The sequence below is a fragment of the Ambystoma mexicanum genome, chromosome 4q (assembly GCF_040938575.1).
Source record: "Ambystoma mexicanum isolate Mex_15411 chromosome 4q, UKY_AmexF1_1, whole genome shotgun sequence".
NCBI classification, from domain to species: Eukaryota; Metazoa; Chordata; class Amphibia; order Caudata; family Ambystomatidae; genus Ambystoma; species Ambystoma mexicanum.
In genome coordinates this window covers 1,043,350,863-1,043,375,157 of record NC_090928.1, presented here as the reverse complement: position 1 = coordinate 1,043,375,157, position 24,295 = coordinate 1,043,350,863, and the positions used below count along the sequence as shown (strand labels likewise).

The 24,295-nt window shown below is 45.4% G+C and overlaps 1 protein-coding gene across 1 annotated transcript in view; it reads left to right on the top strand.

The window, feature by feature from the left end:
• The window catches only part of RAB3GAP2 (RAB3 GTPase activating non-catalytic protein subunit 2), a 2,371,691-nt gene that overhangs the window by 161,957 nt on the left and 2,185,439 nt on the right, over positions 1-24,295 (top strand). Inside the window, exon 2 of the mRNA XM_069608591.1 lies at positions 4,639-4,703. Coding sequence (XP_069464692.1) covers positions 4,639-4,703 — 65 coding nt within the window. The remainder of the gene's footprint in view (positions 1-4,638; positions 4,704-24,295) is intronic.

Here is a 24,295-nt window from a genome sequence, read left to right as displayed (position 1 = left end):
CTCTACTATCTTCCACAGAGATAGGGTTGTTTTAAGGGTCAAACCTTCATTTTTGGCCAAAATCATTTCTGATTTCTTTCTATCCCCCACCTCATCCTGTCAAGGAGGAGGAAAGACTACATAGGTTAGACCCCCGGAGAGTGTTAAGCCTTTATATATCAACCAATTCATTGGATACACAGGACATAAACTGGGCCAGGCTGTTACTAAACAGACCGTATCCAGATGGACAATTATGGCAATCTCAGAACGTTACAGGCTGGCAGGAAAAGACCCACCTGAAGGTTTAAGGGCCCATTCCACCAGGGGTATGGCTACCTCTACAGCTCTGCAAAGGGGTGTACCAGTTAAAAACATTTATGAAGAGGCAACGTGGTCGTCCATCCACACGTTCACTAAGCATCCTTGCGTCAGGATGGTACTTTTGGCAAGGCAGTCCTTCAATCCGTCCATGAAACTATATGAATTCTAATTCTACTCTCTCCTCCAAACCATATACTGCTGTGGGAGTCTTTCAAAGATGAGGAATACGTGGGAGGACATAATCCATTCGAAGACCAAGTTACTTACCCCTGGTAACGTTCTTTCACTGGATGCTCCTCCCACGTATTCCTCATTGCCCTCCCATCATACCCCTCGGTAGAATTTCCCATGCTATTGCAGCTCCTGTGTTTTGGGGGTATCTCGGCTGTTAATGGGGGGAAAAACACGACTGAGGCAAATGGGGGCTGCGCGCGCTATAAATGCCTTTGATGACCTCATCCTCAACAGAGGCCTTCGAGGGACATTGACTTGACGCCATCGACGCACAGTGCCCTCTACCAACAAAAAATTCCCAAGCAGCTGAAGCTGGACAACAAGTATCAAAGATGAGGAATAAGTGGGAGGAACATCCAGTCAAAAGAATGTTACCAGGGGTAAGTTATCTGTTCTTCTGGACTTGTGTAGGAATGGAAAAAGAAGCCTCTGCAATACAAGAGCAAAATGGCAGTGAGCTATTATGGACATAAACACCTACTCAGTAGAGTGAAATATCTCAACCTAATGCATCGTAAGTAGATACTATGCCCATGTGTATGATTTAGAATGGGATTCCTACAGGTTGGTAGCTATCGGGCTAAACGGAAATCATCAGTTGATGGTCTTTGCTGGTGTGTTTGTGTGCAAGTAGCAAGTCTTGCTTATCTACTAGCGATTACAAAACCCTAAAGAGATGGTGGTTGGTACCCTCATTTAAAGAATATGGAAGTCTAAATGTCAAGATGGCTGGCGTTCACTATTTGTAGTTTCACAGCTATTTCTAGGGTACAATTTGCAACTACTCAGTAGCTTTCTAAACCCTGACGAATTAGAGCAAAGCTGAACTTGTTTTAAGTATGACATCTCCAGTAAACTGTACTGGCTATTTTAGTGTATTTTTTAATAAGGTTTTTTTTTACTGTACAATTGATTTTGTGTTTAATGATTGGTGCTAGATTATGTTAGGAGAGTTTTACCTAAATGAAACGATAATGATGCACCACAGCATTATGTATTGCATTACATAGAGGTTAACCTGCAAGCCACTGTCACAGATTGCACAAGACTCCCTCCAAACCTCTGAGACCGTTGAGGGTTTTTTATTTAAATATCACTTGTGCCTATAACCGTCCCTCTCTCTCTCTCTCTCTCTCTCTCTCTCTCTCTCTCTCTCTCTCTCTCTCTCTCTCTCTCTCTCTCTCTCTCTCATCTCTCATCTCAAAGCACCTCCTCCCTAGCCCAAGGGTCCTTAGGCCTGGGTTAATATATAGCAATTATTTCTCCCTCAGTATGCTAATCGCTAAATACACTGAAATGGTGACCTAAAGGCCTTGGGCCTTGTCGGTCTAGACTCCCTTAGGAATTTCTTTACTTTCCCTACTCTAGCCAGTGGTTGCTGCTCTGCCAGGATAGGAGATTGTGCCTTACAAGTGCGTGAGCCAGGCTTATTTTCTTTCTTTTTTTTTTTTTTTTACATATGTTTATTTGTAACTTTTCACAACTTTATTTAATGAAAATTGCGTGTTCAATGCCTCCAGAATAATACAAAAATAAACATTTTCTCATTTTTATTTTTCTACTCCTATAGTTGCATCATTTTCATATTCAACACACATCAGGGTACATACCATCAGTCTATCATTAGCCTTCACAATCTGCTTTTGCCCGTTACACATTCTTCCCTGAATGCAGCATATTCTACATTTAGGTTTTAAACTCTTAATAATAATATACTACTTTCGGCTGTTCAACCTCGCCCTGCTTCTTGTCTTTAATAGAACAGTATGGTGATATTATTAATTGGTGGTTTCTTGCAGAGATATTCCCTTAGAGGGTCCCATGTGTCCTTGGGTCTCTTGCGTGGATAGTGTTGAGCCATACTGTATCTCATTCATTTCACAAGTCGAGAATGTGCGCATTCAAGTTTCTAAAAATGGCAGTGGGCCTTTATTTTTTATTTTATTTTATTTTATTTTTTTTAAACTCTCGGTCAGTTCTTTACACTACATTGCAGGGATGATTTAGCAGGTTTTATCACATTCTCAAAAATAACATCTGAATTCAACATGATTCCGATGGCCATGAAGGTCCCAAATGGGCCTTTATAACAAGCACTCTCCACCAGTGATCCTGCTACTATGGATGCGATATTTAAAAAGCGACGCAATAACATCCCCTCCACATCACATTTTCTAAGTAACTGTTTCTATGGTGAGCAGGGAATATTGTGGTCCAGACCTGGTTTTTTAGGGCAGTCAGTGGCGACTGTGTCTCCTCGCCGTCACCATTCAGCAGTACTGCATGGCTTGTTGCCACGCGCAGCTGGCGTGGCTGTGCCCCCTCCTCCCCTCTGTTGTTTATTTTCTGATGACAAGGTATCGCTGGACTCTGGGGAAGAGCTAGCTGGTGGTCCTGTTGTGGGTTCTCTGTGGCTGGTATGGGGCACTCGAAGTGGGCTCCCCTTTGGATACTTCTTGTTGGTTTCTCGTTCTGATGTTCATTCTCTGGAAAAAGTACAAAAAGACTGGCAAGCATCTTGTCAAGGAGGTATGGCATGGGACGAAGGTGGGCTGCTTAGAAACACTGTCACCAGGGAGGGGGACAGGAATTGGGGCCCTCAACTGCCACTGTCCTCCACAGGAGTAGGACTGGATCTGGATTTCTACCTGTAAGGCTGACAACCCCCGGCTGAGAGGGGTCCCCATTCCCTCTGGACAAGGTCAGGACACTGGCCTTGTCACACCACCATCAGAAACATTGTATTATATACCCTCGATTTGAATAGGAGCTAGCTAAACATTTGGTTAATGGTGTAGTTTAGCAATCATTGTTATACTTTATTGTTTATTGGCTTAAATCTGAAACAACCCCTGATACTGTTGATAAAAAAGAAAAGAGGGTCTCTATGGATAAAGGAAATCTGAGCATGTGGTAGGAGGTCCAGCAGGGCAACCCATGTTATGGCACTGTTTAGCTTTATTTTGACTAAATCTGTCCATTAATGAATTCTGAAAGCCTTCTGAGACTGGCATGAAGCGATCTTCCAGGATGCTGGCTTGCAGGTGTACCTGACTGTAAACAGAATTGAATAGGATTTTTATAAGAGTCCAGTGGCCCTAGGCAGCATTGTGAGAGGAGGGAGGTTATTGTGCCAATTTCTGGGAGATTAAATTTTGAGAAATATTAGGCTGAAACGAGAGTGTAGAAGTAACAGACAAGTATGGTCTCCTAGTATGCAGGTAAATGGAGAGTCCACAGGGTTCATCCTTGGCTATTTTATGTTCTTCTGCCAAATTGTTTGTATCCAACTAGAAACAGTTAGCTTCCATAATCCACCCTTTGGTGTCTGATCAATTGCTACGGTCCAAACAGTTTGCTTAGGAACCGGAATGCATTGCCTTGCAGAACTGTGCAGGCTATGCATATTGAATCCCACCCTCCCTTTGGTCGGAAGCCAGTAGTTACTTAACAGCTGGTTTTATGTGATCATACCATTTCGCTTTTTGAATTTCTAATCTTTGCAGCGTGGCCATGATCTTGACTGGAAACCCACCGTAAATACCATTAAAATAGTGAATGTGGAAGAGGACCAGTGCCAATGATCTTGCAGTCTGTCGTGGTACTGTCAAACGTGGCAGTATCCCACTGATGGGGTTGCGGGTGAAAAAAAGCATTCTTGACCGCATGGTTTTTGTATGTATAAAATGTAAAGCCAAAGGTGATGCCCACATTTTGCACTGTCTGAGAAGGCCTAGTGGGTGGACTTATTGTGGGGGGTGGGGGGGCAATTTGAGTTAGACAGTCCACGGCTAGAAGGCAGTCTCTCAGAACCTATGATATTAAGCAGAGTGATGTTTTGATTCTAAATTTGCATTATATTAACGATTACGTCACATTATGTTTCACAAGCAACTAGTTATGCAAATAAAATAAAATGTGGTCGCTAGTATAGGGGAACACCAATTTATTTTGAATTTTAAAGTCTGCAATTTATGGTTTGCAAAATCTTTTCTGTAACCTTGTCCTTAATGTTTGGCAAATACTGTATCAATAAAAAAAGCATGTTTCTTTTGAACATCACACAATTTAAATATATGACCTCTTTGTTTGTTACTACAGGAAAACTTGCTGAATGGGAAGAAGCTGACTGGGGGACCTGGGAGGAAGCAGAAGCAAAAGAACCTGTAAGTTGAATGTTTATTGTTTAACCTGTTCTAAAAATGGATCAGCAGTGACTCATTGAGTGGGTTCTATGACTCTGCTTGTCAAGCGCCCGGATTGACACCTCATTTTATGTGTTACCATCTTAACAGCAGTGCTTGGAATATCATTAAACATATTGCGATCTGTGAGAACTTATGTGCCGAAAATTAAATGAATATCTTGCACGATAACCAATACTTTTTCACCTTCCACTCCTGTACAGTACTCGGATCAAAATATTAATTTCCTTTACATTTAATTAGTTTGCAAACAAAGGGCATCGTCTGCTTAGATTTCAACCCATCCTATGATGGCATGCTCAAAATATCTGCTACCATCAAAGTGTAGTGTTATGTCTGCACGTTTTTTTGATCAAGGGCAGCTACCCTGAATCTATTAATATAAAAGTCAAACGCTGTGTGTGGGTGTGTGGTTTAGCGAAGCATTGTTCCTTATGCAATTCCACACCGTTTCCCCAATCTGCACCACATTTTGCATAGATATCCTCAGGACATTACTGGCTGCATGACATTTGGACACCCCACCCCCTTCCCCGGATTTCAGCAAAAGTTAATATGTGTGGCCTGCCGACAAAGCCATAAACCATGTTCACCAGGAATGGAAACAAAAAATGTATAATGTGAATGGACCTGAGAGGCGAAGGTGAAGGGAGGTAGCATTCCAGAAGTTTCCACATGTTTACCGCATTGGGTGAAGTTACTTTTCCAGAGGATTTTTGTGAGATGATGCCTGCCAATGAAGCCGTAAACCCTGTTCACCGGAAAGGGAAAGAAAAAATGTTGTTTCTCAACCAGTCCTAACACGAGGAACAAAACTTGAGGTCCAACCACTTTTCAAGGCCGTAGGATGCACGATTTCCGAGATATTTGCACCGCAGCGAACTTCACCACGCCGTGGTAAGCAGGAACAGCAACCTACATGATCATTCATTTTCAACAGTTAATGAGTGTTATTATTTCTGTCTACAGAACCCGTTCGGAGAACTGGTACTTTTGCTAGTTATATATAATGGGCAAACAGTAGTTAATTTGGCTGACCATACAGTAGGTTCGAGTCATCCCATTTTCTTCTTTGTTTTGCTGAGCATACCGGGTCCCTGTGCATTCCAGGGTCTGCATCAGGGAGATCAAGATCTCTGCCAGGCAGGAGTACCACTCTGGCATTAATGCCATCTGAAGTGTAGTAATAATACACTGAGATGTTTTAGCCTGCTGCTGAGCAATGCCCGTGCTAAGAATTAATACATTTTCTTAGAAGTCCACCAGGCTCCTTCAATCTCAATTCTTAGTAGCCTAGGCCTTACCACACTAGATGGTGACCTGATCCAAAAGTCGCTTACACATTGAACGCCATTACTCGTGCTCTTTACACTCTTTACTGGGCACCCATCGGGCCTCCTTTGCACAAACTCAGCCATTTCTACATACCGCTTGTGACAAAATGACTACTACTTTGCAGCAGTACAGGAATGAGAAGTGGCTCAATATATTGCTCAACCCCACACCACTTCTAAACCAACAGTGATCCCAATCTAAAAGGTAAAACGGACACAGCCCAACGGGTATGCCTCCTTCGACTTTTGTAGTAACCTGTGCCACGGGTATACTATACTCTCAGGAGGGATATAACAGTAGCAACTGTGATGAATCCAAGAAATTCGTCCCCTCTCCTCCAAGGGGTTGGTGCCACCCCATTTGGAACTAGGAAGATGAACCTGCTCAGCTTAACATGTCCCTGAGAGAACACTTCTATCATGGCCGCTGTGCGCGGTTCCAGAAGATCAGCTGTTCTTCGGTTTGCCCTCCTGGGCCTAGCGAGGAGGAGGAAGCCTGCCCTGATTAGCTGGCCGTGTAACATCCTGCCCGCCAGCGTCTGTGCTGGCGTGCGAGCCGAGTACTTAAGGGAGCCTGCTTGTGGATCTTCCTTTTTTGTCCTTACCTGTTCGACACACCCTACAACCAGCCCCTCCTCCCCCCTGGCGGTTGTGATGCTGGAAATGCATCGGAAATGCATCGGAGGGACAGGGCCTCTGTATCCTTGTCCTTTTATCATGTGTTCTGTCGTGTTCTCCGCGCAGGAGTTCTTGTGGGACTCCTGCCGGTGCAGCGCTCTCTTTTGGTTTTGGTAACCGGACCCATGGGATACCCTTATGGCACCCATGGGTGGAGGTACAACCCTGTGCCCCATGTGTATGTTTTTGGGCACCTGTGTGTTGCCCACAGAGCAGGGTACGGGCTGGTGGCAGCTCCTTGCTGAAATGACTGGTGCCCTCCCTGAGGGTCCTCCATGCCCAGGCCCTGTCATTGGAATCGATAGATTTCTGATGGAGACAAAATGGCCCCCGTGGCCTCTTGCCTTCCATCACCTGTTACCTTGATCTTCCCGAAGTCCCTTGAAGCCCCGACTCTGTCCCTTCCCCCTGACAGGCTTTTGGGTGCCGACAAGAATGGCTGGAGCCTTCCCAACGACCATATGTTGTGGTTACACCTGTGGGTGGGACCTGGGTGAATGAAGTGTGTGACGAATATGCACTTCTTGTTGTGGATGTCTGGTATCTAGTGTTTGACACAATGACTGAGACAGCCCTGCCCGAAACTGGTATGAATGCAGTGTGTAGTGTTGAATGGCGTGGTACTTGTCTGAATCCAAATTCTGTGTTATGAGTGTCTGGATGGAGAAGAATGGCCTGAATACACTGTGCGCCTGATTGGCTGACAGACTGCTGAATGCCTTTCGTAGTGATTGGATGCTCGAGTGTGACCCAGCGGAATGAATGGGAGATCAACAGTATATTGTTACGCTCACCTGGTATCCACGGGGACAGCACCCAGCCCTGGTTGGATGATTTGCACTCTCGAACCCTCTCCCGGTCCCTTGGTAAGGCCTCTGGTTAAAGATGGGTCTGCAATATAGGAGAGCTGGATTCAATATCGGATTGTTTTTGTGTTTTCCCACCTCCCTTGGCCTCAACTCCTTCCTCCCCCTTGGGCCTTCTCCTCACCTTAATATTGTAAACGGTGGATTCTCCGTCCTGCTCCTCGTGGCAGGGGCGCGTAGATGTGGGGGGCAAGCAGCGACCAAGTTACTTCACTGGTGCAAGCCCCCTGTGGGAATCCAGGCCTGCTGCGACTCTGTAGGTTTTGCTGCTTTACAGTCTTTATATGCAGTTCTTATGTTCCTCTTAGTTCGAATAATAATGTCTTGCTTCTTTCCTTTTAGTTATGGAAACGTATTTTGGTGTTGTCATGCAGTTTGAAGATGAGCATGGGCCGGTAGGAGAAAGCGCGGTGTGCACGATTCTGTCCGGTGAGTAATGGGCGATGCGTGGCGCGGTTTCGCCTTTTATATTGCTAACCTGTGTGTTTTCTCTCCTTGCAGGTTGCAATGTTCCTTGCAGAGCACCGTTATGTTCCAGCAATGATACTGACCAGGAGATGACTACCCAGGTAAGAATTGTGTAGCTTTCTTCATTCGGGAGGAAACGTGAGTAAACTCTTACTAATGCTGTCTTTCTTTCTCCTCTTTCCAGGTTATGGTACTCCAGGATGCATGCAGTGCCGGATTATGGAGTTCGTACCTTCAGGTGAGTTGAACTGAAGTCAGTGTTGGATTGAAGACAGGATACTGTTCCAGGTAGGTTTCGTAGTGTTCTTTCTCTCTCTGCAGGTCCTTGGTTTCAGGTAAGCTGGCATCAAAGAGCTGGACACGGTGAGCGTTCCGCTGCCCACAGCAGAATAACGCAAAGCATGTTCTGCTTTTTGGGTGTGGTTTAAATAGTCTCAGGTATAAAATAGTCCCAGGCCTGCTACACCCAAAAGACTAGACCGCATAGCTCCTTTCCTTGTAACTGAGCTATGTGTGTGCCTACATCTTGGCTGAACCCGCCAAAGGTAAATATTCCAATTCTAATGTTGGGCTTCATGATGGTTATGAGCCCGGTGCCAAGGGGGCCAGCACTAACTCCAAGAGAGTCTTGGATGAGGTTTTAAGGCCTTTGACCTGGCTCTAACTGGAAGGCTGGCTTGCCAGTGAGGGCCAGGGGCAAGGGTCATGACATATATCTGGAGACCTCTCACTGCTAGGAGTCGTGTTTAGAAGTGTTCAGAGCTGAAGGCCAAACTACAAAGAGGTAACTGGAGTGAAACTGACGCTTGACCTTGAAAACCTGCTGGAAGAGAAGAATTGCTGTTGCTCTCCTTCATCAATCTGAAAGCTGCTGTGTCTCCAAGGACTGACCCAGAGAGGACCTGGTAAGGCGCCCTCTTCCCGAGCTACGAGGGACCATCGTGCACCATCTTATCTTTGCCAAAGCTCCCTGGTAGACAGACCTTTGACAGGCTGCCGACCCGAGATGGGGACTGCTGCGGAATCCCAAGGAGAAGCACCCGGACTGTTGTCTGCCACTGTCGACGACCGGAGCCGCAGTGCTCCTGTTTGCCTAAGAACTCTTGATTCAAGGATGCTCTCGTCCGCATCGTCGCCGCTTTATCCCACTGGAGAAAGCCAGACCGTCGACGCGCCGAGGAGCATCCGCCGGTGGGTTTCCCGCGACCCAAAGACCACAGAGACGCCAACGACTCGACGCATTTGCTGGGCCACAGTTCTCCAAACTCTTTGCGGTCCAGAACGATCGACATCGAGGTGCCCCGCACGCCTCTTCCTTGCAGGACGTTTACGCTTCCCCGTCAACGAGCACCGCCAGGAACGAAGCTGCAACTTCACCGTCGTAGCTCACCCTGTTCTCCGTCGGACGTTCGACGACCTGTGACTCCTGCCTTAAAGGGAGGACACTCAAGAAGGGCCGTCGATTCCCCGACGAGGAACGCTACAACGCCAGGTACTTTGGGGTTGCAGAACTATTGGAAAGTCTTGTATGATCAATATCTGGAATGGGCTTGTGAAATCTCTTTATTCTACAGGTTGCCCAGGTGGGGGGGGATCTCCACACAGAACTGTGTCTCGGTAGGGGCCAGTATTCTGCCAGTTGCTCTAACCAACTGTTTTCCTCTTACCTCTATTGTTGGTTTCCTTTACGACTTGATTTGTGTGCCATTTAACAGTACAGTTGATGCACTTCAAAGAGATCTAATAGTAACTGTATATTTGCCATTATAGATAACCGAGTACAAAGTGCGTTATCGTGATATTGTATATAACCTTGAATATTAATTATATAAAGACTGTGTTTTAACCAATACAGTGTGCAGAAATTCCTTTGTGGGTGCTTGGGGACTACACTACACTATACTTAAGAACCAGCTTGCATCACCTTCTGAGAAGCTAGGCCTTGATTGCTCGACCACGTACCAATAATAGAGAATCTTGGCAGGGGTCCTCTGTGCCTCTCCTCTACCATATAGAGAGCGGGAGTACAGACCCTCCCTGCGGCTTCTTTACAGCGGTCACCCACCTTCCGACTTCCAATGTCACTGAGAGAAGACCTTCCATCATGGCCGCTGTGCGCAGGTCCGGAAGATCAGCTGTTCTGTTTGTACTCCTGGGTCCAGTGAGGAGGAGGAGATCTGCTCTGATTGGCTGGCCGTGTAACATCATGCCCACCAGCGTCAGAGTTGGCAGGCGAGCCGAGTACTTAAGGTAGTCTGCTGGTGGATATTCCTTTTTTGTACTCACCTACTCCCTTCCCTCCTCCTGCCCACCCCCCGCTCCGGTCACCCACCTTCCCACTTCTGATATCCCTGAGAGAAGACCATCCATCATGGCTAATGTGCGCAGGTCCAGAAGATCAACTGTTCTTCTGTTTGCCCTTCCGGGCCCAGCAAGGAGGAGGAGACCGGCCTTGATTGGCTGGCCGTGTAACATCATGCATACCAGCGTCGGAGCTGGCAGGCGAGCCGAGTGCTTATGGTACTTATGGTAGCCTGCTGGTGGATTTTCCTTTTTTGTCCTCACCAGGCCTCCAGTGTCGAGGAGGCCTGCCCTGATTGGCTGGCTGTGTAACATCATTCCTGCCAGCGTCAGAGCCGGCAGGCTCCTCGAAGGGCCTCATCAAAGGGTCAGGCCTATCCCTTTCTGGCCCTGTCCGAGCCTGGGGCCCTCTGCATCCTCTTTGGTCCTGGCCGCCATCCAAGATACTGTGGCGCACTTCCTTGCTACCTCCCACTCTCTATCATCATGCCCCCTAGCCTTCCTCACAATGTGATCTACCTGTAGCCTGCAATTACTGGGGTAAGACTGAAGATTATTTGGAGCACTCTTACTTTTGGGTACGTGACAATCATTTGATGCAGCAAGATCTTCTAAATGTGATGCCGCGCCTGACTTTCTAACTTTGACAACTGCATGGTACGCTCTGCGCACAGCTCACCTCTGGGTCCCTCTCTGCTGCCGGTATTAAACTGGTTTCTCATTGTTCTCCGAGCCCTCCATGATTTCTGACCATCTTCCGCTAAATCTTGTGTCCTTCCTTTGGGTCAACCTCTGCCCCTCCCCGCTGGTTGCCCTGGCCCCCTCTGTCAATTGCAGCAATCTGGAAGGTGGGACATCCTTGGCCCACAATGACGGCCCCTTTCTGCTTCCAGCCGAGTCAGGGGGGGTCTCCTCCCACATCTCCCCCTCCACCCAAACTCCCACTTCACCTCATCCAGCTGCCCCCTGCCCGCCATTTTTGGTATGCATGTGCCTGTATGCCTAAGTCCTATACTTTGCTGTCCCCCCTGTATAGGTTTGTGTCTGTATGTTGGACTCTTGAATTTCGCTATCCCCCCCTCTGTGTATGTATGTGCCTGTATGCCTGACTCCTATACTTTGATGTCCCACCCTGTGTAGGTTTGTGTCTGTATGCCTGACTCCTTTACCTTTTGCTCTCCCCTTCTCATGGCATCCCTATACTTCAACAATCTCGCCCTGCCTGTAGTCAGTCTGACCACCCTATTTGTTGGTACCATCACCGCCTTATTGCTGACATTCAAATTGACTTTTTACTCATGTTTGGTTTCAACCATCTTGATTCTTGTCGTTCTCTTCTGGACTTCCTTGAAAGATCTCGCAATCTTGTTGGCCTGATCCTCGTCGTGCCCTTCAATTGACTTTGAATCTTGACTTGCACATGCTTGACTCTGCAACATATGGTGTTCAGTTTTGACCTCTGCTTCTCGTGGTGCCCACTCCACCTGTTCATATCTCTGCAACACTGCCTTGCTTCTTTTTCACGTTATTCACTGTTCATCATTTCCTCTTCCTCTTCCTTGTCTGTACCTTCTCCTCTATCCCACCTCCCTTCCCCCATACTTTCTGCACTTGCTCTATCAGAATTGTCGTTGGGCCTAGTATGATAGTTGTTGTTCTGTTTCTCCCCCACCCCTCCTTCCCTTCCTTCCCTTACCTACCGTCTTTCCCCTTGCTCTATTAGAAATGTCGTCGGGCTTAGTACATTAGTCGCTTGTCGGTTCCTCTCCTTCCTTTCTCCCCTCCCCTCCCTTCCTTCAATCATTGTCATACCTCTTGCACTATTTGAAATGTCGTCAGGCCTAGTACGATAGTTTATTGCCCATTCTTAAATGTCTCAAGGCCTTGTAAGAATGTTTTGTATTTACCCTTGCTCCCTCCCCTGCCTTGAAGCGTTTTGAAACACATTGTGTATAGGCGCTATACAAATAAACTATCAATCAATCGATCAACACTACCTAAGGGACAGGGCAAGCAGAATCCCACTTGAGGTGACTCCTCCCAGACCCCCATTTACAGGACAGGAGGTTCCTCGAAAGGGATGTAAATAATACTCCCATTGTTCAAATTCCTTTGTTGGCTACCTGGGAGGTAATCTAATTAACGACTGGACCCAACCTGGCAGAATGACTGGCATGGCTTGTGACCCGCTGGTTGTGCACCCGCCTCACCAAGAACCAGAACACAATTGGAAGATCCTCCCCCTGACCGAAGAAGGATAAAATACTGATCACTGGTGGAGATGGTGGAGAGAGCCGGCCGCAGAGCTGGAACCAGAGAGACCCTTCTCCTGGCAGGCATGGCAGACCACGCAGAGCGTATGCGAGGCGTGGACGCACAGACCATGCAACGCCAACCAACTTGGCAGAGCTGAAGCCGGGACTACCCGGCCAAGAGGAGCAGCAAGGAGCCTCAGGCACCAGACAACTGGCGAACTGGCAGCCCAACACTGGATACCAGCAGAAGGACAACAGGAAAGAAGGGTAAGCTCTGTTTGAAGCACAGTGCTGGGAGAAAGACAAAGAGGAGCTGGCGCATTGGGCCGACCTCCCCGATTCTCCAGAGAAACTCTGCAGTGGGACTAAACCTATGCGGTCTCCCCGCGGAAGCGGGAGAGAGGCGGTGAGTCCCAAAAAGATCCCAAGTCGCAGTGAAGCAAAAAAGACCCCAAGGTGGGGTCAGAGAAAGGAATCTCCAGGGTGGGGTGAGAAAGATAAGACCCCTAGGTGGGGGGTGAAGGAAACAAGAACACAAGGTGGGGGTGTGGGGAGCTAAGAGAAGCAAGACCTCAAGGCAGGGTGAAGGAAATCAGGCACCAAGGCAGGGTGAGAGAAGTGAAACTCCAAGTCGGGGTGAGAGGTATAAGACCCCCAAGGTGAGGTGAGAGACAGAAGACCCTAAGGCGGGGGTGAGACATACAAATCTAAATGGGGGAGAGAGACCCAGGACCCAAATTAAATGGGAACAGAAGTAATTTATTGTATGTACTTGATGGAACTGTGTAAAAGAGTCTGGACAAAGGACGTTTTTTGATTTGTAAAGACATCCTGACGAGACCCTTTTCTTTGAGTTTCCTTTATAGAATAGGTTCAAATATTCTTAGATTTAGGGAAAAGTGAGGTTCTGTGAGTGGGAGAAAAGGAAAGCCTGCAAAAATGCCACTGTGTCCGTCCCCTAATCTGATCTACATCCAAACAGCAATGCTGCAAGTACTCTAAAATAAAAAAATAAACCGTCTAGAAAAATACATGAACTTTAATTAAACAATCAAAAATGCGATCAACTGAACACCAACAAAAACCCACCCAGATAAAGAGAGCACAGAAAATGCAGAACTGGTATAGAATTGCATATTGGGTACTTGAGAAGTGGTGATCAGCGAAGCAATTGCAGCAATGTCACTGTTCAAAGGATAAGTCTTTCAAGAAAATTAGTGTAAAGTGAGCTTTTAAGTCACTTTAGCCTGGAAATTGGGCCCAGGGGATAAGGCCTCTTGACAGTACTTTATTGAAGTTCTTAGGTGGTTGGACGGATCTGTTCTTGCCTTGCAGTCAAACCAGGTTAAAAATGTGGCGTTGTGCATTGATTCGGCATCAAGAGATCTCTCCTATGCTTTGGATGCCTTTTGCATTCACCTCTGTCGGAGAGCTTAGGAATGGAATGCACTCCCAGCAGAGGTCCAGTGAATTATTTGTCTTCTTGAAAGTCCAAAAATGAATCAAGGAAGGATTGATAGAGACCCACCTTTTATAAAGGCAACTGGGTATTGGACAAAAGTAAGCCTGCTGTTAAGGGTCCAAGCTTGGTTGCTGAAACAAGAGACTCTTGCCTTCTTATTACATCATACCCTGCATGAAAGTGCCCCAACTGAAAAGCAAGATGGTGGAACCCCATCTCGGGTCGACCTTTCCCTCTCTTGCTACTCTAACTCTGCCTCTTACCCTGTTCCTGCTGCCCTCTGTGGTACAGCACCCTGGTGTGAGGCTGGACTTTGTGAGTGCCTCTATGATGCAGGGTTTCCAGGAGATCTCTTGGTGAGAGCATCTGTCCCCTGAGGGGAGCTGTTACCCTTCTTCCCAGGACTCAAAGGAAGGCACCATCCTGGCTATTGTGCCACTTGGAGCGCTGGAGACAGCCAGGCTAGGCTTGAATATACTTCACCTTGTCATCACTAACCTGGGCTCACAGGGTTGATACTTGCATGATATTGAATTGAAGTGGCTTTAATAATTGTGTCAGTCACCATACCATAACCAGTTATGGATTATTCTTAGAGATTGCCCTGCCACTCTACTGACAAAGCAGCAATGATTACATTTTAGTTCAGAGGTACATACTTGAAAATAATACCTCTGACTGCAATGACCTTCAGTCAAAGCAGCTGTCAGCGATGCACATGTGACCTTTGAACCTCCCCTCTGCCACTGGGAAGCAGGGCTGCAGATTTCAGGAGACTGGTATAGCAAAGGTGCACTGTGTCTTGGCATGGAGCTTCATGAAAGGGCTTCTGATTAGCAGACTCCCCTTTCAGAAACCGAATGACTTGCATATCATTTTATCAATAAAAGTCAAATAATGCTAGGGCTCTGACTACTTGCAAATGACAGTCCATCACACTGTGGAAAGACGTGCACAGTCCCGACTAGCTCTGGCGAGCCCGGACTAGCTCTGCACACCACTGGCTAGTTCTGGACATTTGCAGGAAGATTTGCACACCCTCGCCTGTACTTTGAGCCACAATCATTGTGCCATTCGTACTATGCATACTTAACCATGGTTTGCACACCCCATATATTCTACGCATCTCCAGCTAGCCTCTGCATTCATCAAGCCACACTTATGTGCACTTCAGGAAGATGCAAGCGTTTGTGGATAGGGTATTCAGAACAATTGAACCTGGACATATCCTACATTTTACTGGACTAATGTAGAGTGGGTGCAGAGAGAGTAATTGGGTTGGGCCATTTTACCTGCATCCATATATGTCAGTAAATGAAATCAGTGGAACTGATATTTGAGAAGGAAGGCAAGTACTGCTCCAGGCCATCTGATCCAGGAGAAACCAAGAAAGTTGGTAGTCTTTATGTCTCAACCCCCTTCCTCCAAACCTGTGGGAGTTCCTCTTCATTGTGTGAAATGGTCAGATACATTACCCTGTAAAAGGGGCATAGGGTCCCCTCTCAAAATGGGGCAGGAGGCCTGCCAAATGTTTGCCAGAGCTAGTCCTACCCCAAAGGTGGGGTGAAGGAGTTAGGAATGTCCCCATCTCTGCCCCCCACCTCCATGTGCCTGGTTAAAAGTACTAAGTACCACTTTTTTCCCCTCCATACCTGCGGTACGAAATGCTTGCCAATATTTGTTCTCTTCTCGTCAAGGACTGCAGAGCCCAGGCATCATTGCAGCGGAGGAGGAAACACAGAGATTATCGCCTGTGGCTAAAGCAGCTGCAAAAACCCAAGGCAATGGACCAGTAAGCACTACAGAACGGCAAAAAGGATGCTCCAGATAACATGATTATAAACGTTGATACTTTTTTTTTTTGGGACCGCAGACTGGGATCCACCTTGAAATTCCCAGAGGATATAAGAAAGATCAGGCGGTTGCCTTTAGGCCCTCACCAATAGGCAGATGGACTTTAGATAGTAGGGGTCCCATCTCTAGTAGCCATCTTGGAATTTACAGATGCCTGGGCTAGCGGGGGAAAAGCCTGTTGAGGGTTTCACAATCTTGGGCTCGGCCTGCTGGGGCGCTCAGCATGCTGACACTTGGGCATAGCATCACCACACACAATCATTTGGGGGTTTAATATTAATTTCCTTTTATTTCCCTCTTTCCTCTTTTCTTTGATCGTGATTCTTTTCACTGCCCCCTTGTCTTGGCCTGTGACGGGGATGGGTATAGTGAATGACACGTTCAGGTGGAGGTTCCTTTATGTAGATGTCACCCCTCTGGCTGGCTAGGTGTGGTTTTCTGCTTACACACAGTAGCTTGGTGTTTAGTCAGTGGAGGCTCTCTTTCTCCCCACATTTTTACATATTACCTTTCCAGCAGCTGGTTTTTTGGTTGCTCGCTCTTAAATATGTTTTTATACGACAGTAAATTTATTATTTATCACATCCACAGAGCTCCATTTCCCTTGGGGTCCTGATGAAGGCAGTATAATTGATGCCCTGCCGAAACGTCCCTTGCATTACTCTGTGTCATCGAGTTATGCTGTATGGTTCAACAACGCCACCATGGACGTAGACCTGGGATGTGTTTTTTTGGTCATGAATAATTAATTTTGTCATGTACAATCAATTTTAGAACATGAAATAAGTGGCACCGCTTTATGGAGGTTATCTGTGACTTATTAGCCAGATAGGGCCAGGAAGATAGTGTTTGTGCCCGCTTTCCTCCTCACTATAGAATTTTTTCTGTGTCACTTTAGGTTTTATGATTCAATCACAAAATGCCATTGGATGTATGCATACATCTTTCATATTGACATATGTATTTATGTGGTTTGTTTTATTCTGTAAACATAGGACCAATGGCCTATGCAATAAATTGTAACCATTTTAATATAAAATGACAAATACCTTGCACTGTGTGTAACATTCTGTGTAGTGATTTCGAATAGCCTATGGAATGGGACCCAGTATGAGCCAAGACTGGGCCATTAAATTAGTTATCGAATGGTTCATTTGGGGGAACCCCCCAATGTGTGTTGATCCCACTGCAACAGTGAACACCAATCCGTCTGTGGTGGGTCCGCAAACTCTGGGAAGCAACTCTTCACTCCACCTTTCCCAGGAATTCCTTAACCACTCATCCAGCTCGGAAATCCCCTATTGAGCCTTCAACGTGCCATAGAGGGTGTGAACGAGACGGGTAGTTCTGACATCAAAGTCTAACCTGCTAACTATCATGTCCTCAATAACAATAGCTTTGGCACTATTTACTAAGCTATATGAAGCGCTCAATGACACCATGAAAGACCGACCACGATGATGGCTATGGTCCACTCTAAATTGCTGTTTATAGAGGGATTCGTAACAGCTTTGGAACTCCATCAGGCAAAATTGTCAGCAAACGGAAATACAGTGGAGGCGCTGCCAGCATCAGGGAAGAAGGGGGAGGTGACCACCCGGGACCAGCTAGTGCAGACAGGCCCAGATGGAAACTGACTTCGTGAGACTGAACTGCCAGAAGACTATCACTGGGTAATTGCCAGCATGGACATAGACGTTAGTGTAGAAAAAGAGGCTTTGGAGGTTGTGACCACGCTCCGGGGTGAATGCAATGCGTGCAACCTAAACACCCAGGTGGAGCAATTATTAACAAAAAGAGAAAAGAGTAGTCATTTCAAATAAAGAATACCTGATCTTCTGCCAAAAGTGGGAGAAGAACATGAGTAAAGAACCAGCACAGTTAAACCAACCAATACAAAAATGCTGCTGTAGTACCAAACCTAGACACCCAGAAATGTCCAAAAAACAACCCAGCCTTTGCAGTTGATTCACAGGAAGACGGTGACATAGACACCTCCCGATGTGGGATTAGCAGACCTTTCACACTATAGATTGTTGGTGGCCAAGAAAGTGCTGAGGGAGTGGGAAGAGGGGAGACATACAAGTATCTCTGAGGAGCTGATGGACAATTCAGTATACTCAATTGAAGAGTCAGATTTCCACCTGGAACCCCCCACCACTTCATCTGCAACAGTGTCAACCTTGACCGAAGGCATAAGCCCCAGGCCTGATCAAAAATAAATTGTGATGACTGCTGACGCTCCAAAATACTTGACACTAGAGGAAAAAAGATGCCGAATAATTAATAGACATCAAGCTGTGGAAGGAAAGGTGGGTTGTGAGCACCTACTCGCTAATGACCTGAGATCAACCGCTCAGTGCCCGTATGTACCAGAAGGAGCCTCAGAAACTAGTCGGGTCTTTGGGCCAATTTCTACCATTAGAGGAAAAAAAAGACTTAGAATAACTAATAGACATCAACCGGTAGGAAGAACGGTGGGGTCTGATCATTTACCCATTAACAATGTAAGACAAACCTCCCAATGCACGGATTTAGCAGAGGGAGACCCTGAAGCCAGCCAAGGATGGTGGACTCCTGCGCTGAGACCGGAACAAGAAAAACTATATTAGGGCCCAAGTATGGTTGGAAACACCAGGGACTCGACAAAAGTAAAAAACATTCCTGATCAGTGTACCGAGTCAATCTTGAGGGGACGACGTGTAATTGGAGGGATTGCGTCGGCCTTCGGGCCCCCTTGGTAGAGGCGGAGCACAATGGAGATCTAGTACCCGCTCTGTGAAATTGGAAAGGTTGGTGTACACCGAGGACGACCTAATCTTGAACAGCAAGAGTGTATTGGACCTTTTACAATGTATCCAGAACCTGCGCCAGATCAAATGCAGCGATTTCAAGATGATAGAGTTTGCAGATGAGATGCGCACTGATGGCAGCATTTATTTACACACAACCTCTACGGTCGTGAAGGTAATGCTGCTGGGTTCAACTGAAAGCTTGCTGATGTTGGGATTTGACCTCCCACCGTGAAAGAAATTGAAGCCACTCGCACCACATAGCCAGGAAGGCTGGCATTAAGAACTAATAAGCGCCTTCATACTAAGTCTGGCGGAGACCTAAAGGAAGAAGAACGCAGGGATAGAGCCCTGTGTAGAGCACTTAAAAAAGTCACTTTCAAAACTGCAGTGGACCCGAACCAACTATATAAAAGCCCTAGAAGCCCTAACTTCAGCATCACAGTGCAGGCCAATAATGGAAGTGCCTGAGCAGAGAGGTTATATTGAACAACGTAAAGTGAGGAAATTTAAAAGGGACCCGTTTGATTACCTCAATGACCTAGTCTATACATGGCAGGAGTATTACGCACAACGGAATAAAAATAGATTCCCTAATCCACGCCCCAACCCATCTGCCTCAGGGAATAGTAGTGAGGGCAGCATTGGCGAGGCGATCCCTGGCAAGAAACCACCCTCACAATCACAAGGACAGGATAGTAACCCACTGTGATAACTGTCCCATCACAGTCGAATGTACTGACGGGCCCGTCTCCTTAAAGACAGGACGTGGGCACACGGTCAAAAAAGAAAAACAAATAAGTGAAAATATTGTAGTGAATATCTCAAGTAAAACTTTGACACCTAATAAAATGGATCTCCTCCATAAAGGATTATCCTTTGTCCCTACATCCAATACATCACTGTTCCAAGAAAAAGTAAATCTCCATTTGTTGATACAGAAGGTCAAACTTAAATTGTTTTTCGCTACTCAAATGGCTGAGGTTTGTGTGGAAGAGGTGGAAGAGAGACTAGAATTAAAACCTAAAAGTTTCTTTGATCCCCCATTACAAAATCCAGTGATATCTGTTCAAATACAATGTGGAACGGGATCTGAGCAAGATTAAGTATACTCTGCCAACTCCCTTTAACATTAAAGACTCTCAATTGAAGGAAATTGAACATTTGGCAAAAAAATGAAGATCTCAGTCTTAAGTCTGCAAATAAGGGAGGAGCAGTAGTTGTTATGGACACAAGTTTGTACCATGTTGTCAAGCCTTCCATATAGCCAAGCTCTGCGATTTAAGAGAATCATTTCAGATAAGGAAGATTTTGAAACTGAATGTTACCTTCTTACTCATACATTCACTACATGGGGTTACCCCGAGAAAGTGGTAGAAGATGCTTTGTCGAGATCTACACAGATCACTAAACAACAACTCTTTACCTCAAAGCCTAAGAAAGAAGTGAACTCCATCCTACATATTTCTAAATTTTCCAGGCAAAGTCAACATATCAAAAAGATTCTACAGAAGAACTGGCCTATCTTGCATCATGACCCAATGCTCTTAAAATTGTTCCCGCAACCACCTATGATGGTTTATAGGCGCGGGACTAATTTGAGAGATATACTGATTAAAGCCGAAAGGAGGCCCAGACAAGATCAGATGGTTTTAGCATCTAAGAAAAAGGACACATTTGCCTGCCTCTCATGCAGTCATTGCAAAAACATCATTAAGGTCGATTGCATTATGCTTCCACAGACTGGCAAAAAGATTAGACTGAAGCACTTTGCGACTTGTAGAACGAAAAGTATTATCTACAGCATTAAATGTCCATGCGGTCTCCTATATGTTAGCCGAACAATTCATTCAGCCCGCGAAAGGTGGACGGAACATAAATCTAATGTGCAACCCAAAAACGAAAAATAACCAGTTGCAAGACATTTCACAGCATTCAGACACAATTTATCTCAAATCCTAGAAGTTGTCAGGAAACCATCATGTGCTGGGGATTATAATAGATTGCTTGCCCAACGTGAGTTGTTTTGGATCCATCTTCTGGATACTGTCCACACCAAAGGTCTCAATGAAGAGTTTTCATTAAAGTGTTTCATTTAGACATATACAAAATTCTGGGGCTATTACCTTTCATAAGTTGACAGTACCATATTAGAACCATCCAATTGAATACTGCGAGAGACTGGCAAGAGACAGCATTAGGAAATATCCGTTTACATCAGACTTCATACTTATTGTGTGATGAATTGTTTTATTATATAATGAATTATAAGTCTTATGCTTCTTGGACCATACTTTGAAAATAATGGGTCGTATTTGGCTGTCTATGTCCACGAGGATGGAGTGATCTTGTGAATGACAGAATGTATATTAGGTCGAGAACGGGCAGCGAATGACATTGAACATCAGATATGACCTTCGGACATGAGCATGTTGTTTGTGTTCCAATTGGAGTCTTTCTTTAGTATTTGTCAGAGCTATGGGCCGAAAAATACTGAAGTGGTCACTTTATTGATGTCTATTGGCGGCGTATGCGTGACACGAATGACGTCACCACAGCGCCCTCCGGCGCATATAAAATCATGTGACTTATAGCGTCACAAGTAATGAGACTGGAACTCATCAGAGGAACTTTTTTGCAGTTACAGCGGCAACGAGAAGTTGGAGAGTGGTGATATTGGGTCACGACAGCCCCCCTTTTCTCCTAAGGTTCACAGCACATGCTAATCAGCTAGAAGAGACTTTTGTAAGCTATTGACTAGCTAAATATGGTAGCGTTGTGGCAAAGGTGGTCGGTCATACTTTGCATATTATACAAGTCGGCACTCTTGCCTACTTTTATCTGAGCAGTGGAAGCATATACTAACATGGGGATCTTCGATTCTCGTGTAAGACAAATATTTACATATTGGTATTTTTTTATCTTTTAAAAATAGGCACCACATGTGACAATGCATCGTTAAGACTACCCACTGGTAGGCGGGACGCGTCGTTCTCGCTGCTGAATCGTAGCTAAGACAAAAGAGTAGGTGAGATTGACTTGATGTTTATTTGTCAAAAAATGCCCACTAACTGGTGGAATATAGACATGACAATTAGCAGACATGACCAGGCGACATTGCTAAGGTTGACTGATTTTTGCCACTTTCTAACTATAGGGAAGCTTCATTCATAATAATTTCCAAAAAATCGTTTGGGTCCTTATTGATGACAACAACCAAGAGGCATGGGATGAGTGACTTCACGCTTATTGGGAATTTTTCGTATGATTTTCATGAGTGGTAAGCATTAATGTCTCTTTAGATGAGTCCACTTAAAATGACCTCTCGTCCTTTGATAACTGCCTCTCTAGAATATTGGCTGTGACGTTGCAGCTGCATCTAAGAGATGAAAAAGTTATGAACATTCACCTCGTTACTCACCCTGGACAAACCGCCATTAGACCCAGCAGAACAATACCCACATATTTGAGGCACAGGTAGTCTCTTTATTGAATATGTCTGAGGATGGGTTGATTTTTCTAAATTGTAGATCTAAGTATTCTTTTGGTCTAGAAATGTTGCCAAAATTAGCAGTTTAGTTCTGTCTATATATGGCAGGACCTTGCATCTCTCGTGAGAAACTTGGTATTAAGGTATGATCGTTGGATCCCTTACGATCGTTGGTTTTATGGTTAAATGGAAGGCTAAATACGGTTTGATTTATGGATGTAGACCACCTAGACGTGGTAGAAAAGCCACATACCATTGGCAAAGAATTGTCTGGTGTTGAAGTATTGTACAATTAATTGAAGTATCTGATGAATTGTTGCAAGATTGTAATATTTATTGAACTTTCATGTGAACTTTTCTACAGATTGTTTTGTTCCTGAAGAAGGGGTCCTTACCCCGAAACGCGTAGAGCTATCAACATTGAAGCTGGAATTCTGTTTTGTTAAATTCATGAACTACAGGAGACAATGATATCTTCCCTCCCCTACGTTTAATTTATGTATTTTTGTATTTATACATTTGTGGTAAATCGCTTGCTGTATGATAAGTATTGAATGTATATTTGAACACTTTGTATTTTCTATGAGTAAATATATTTGATTTTGGTTTGACAATATCTAATACTTTTTTTGACTGATTTATTCATCATTGATGGTGTGCAAGGGACAGGAGTGTCTCTAGAGTAGACATGTTTTCCTTTTGCGTCTTAGTTTCAGACTTTGTGTCAGAGTCTGTTTTCCTCCCCTGTGCCCTAAATTATTATTTAAAGGCATTAACATTTTGAAAGTTGGAGCTTTTGTAGCTAAAAAGGTGTGCACCTGTAGACCCCAATTTTTGCATGGCTATCAGGAACCGTGGCAGGCACAAAGTGATCCTAGCTCTCCGAAATGACCTACCCGGACCAACTAAGGCTGGCCTCATGGAATTCTAGTGAGTTCAGGCATTTGATGATAAAAAATTGATGTGAATTTTGAGTCAATTTATTATGCCTACAGGAGACGTGGTTGTGCCAAACACCTTCCCTGGATGGGTACTGTGTGATTTTAAGCCAAGCAGAAAAGGGGCCAAAGGGGAGACCAGTACTAATGGCAATCAGGTCCGGGAATTGGACTTGGATTAATTAAAGTGGCAAGTAACAAACTGTTCGCCCAAGAAATCATTGTGGGGGTGCATAGCCAAGCGGGTCCTTCCTGCATCTCTTTGCAATTAACTGGATCATGAATAACAAAATGAATGAATCAATCGAAAATGCTAGGACCTGTGTCTTAATATAATGGAGGGTAGACACTGAGAATGTCGAGAGAGGCCCTTAATCTATGAGTCAGGCATGGACTCCCATTAAGCTTGATGGTTGAGGAGAGCCTGATCGATCATGTACCGCTACTCAACTGCTTTCATAAAGTGGTCAAGAAAGGAAAGCACTTCACTTCTATGACGAGGCCTTGGTCCCCAAGAGAAGAGCGATCTGAGGAGTGCTCCGTAGAGCCAAGAACTCAATCAAGATGGATGCCCCCCTTGAAGCCAAAATCGCAGCCAAACATTATAAGTCCTGGCTGCGAGCCAGCAAATTAAAAATGTATCGGTAGAACTCTATGCTGAAAATCATTTGCGGTTGGAAATCATGCGAATTCTGGACTCTGATAAACAATCGCCTTGGTAATGCAACTTTAATGCAGATCAATTGCGTTTCGGCGGAAGCTTGGGTGGCCCATTTCCGGTCCCTTTACGAAGAAAAGAGGGATTCTGCCCCTACTGAACTTTGCCATGGGATGTTTCTCACTGTATAGAGAATATTTTGAGTGGTCACATCGAGAGGGCTGTAACGACACGTTTCAAACCGGCTTTGTAAGAGGGATAGGGACAAGTGTCAACCTATTACTCCTAAACATCTTGAAGGGGAAAGTTTGGGACACAAGGCCTAAGATATATCTGGCTTTTGTGGGCATTTTCCAAGCCGCAGACCAGGTGGGACGAGCCGTGTAGTGTGGAACAAACTGCAGATGTTGAACTGCCCGAGGTCCATTTTGGAACAATTAGTCCCGCTCCACTCCAA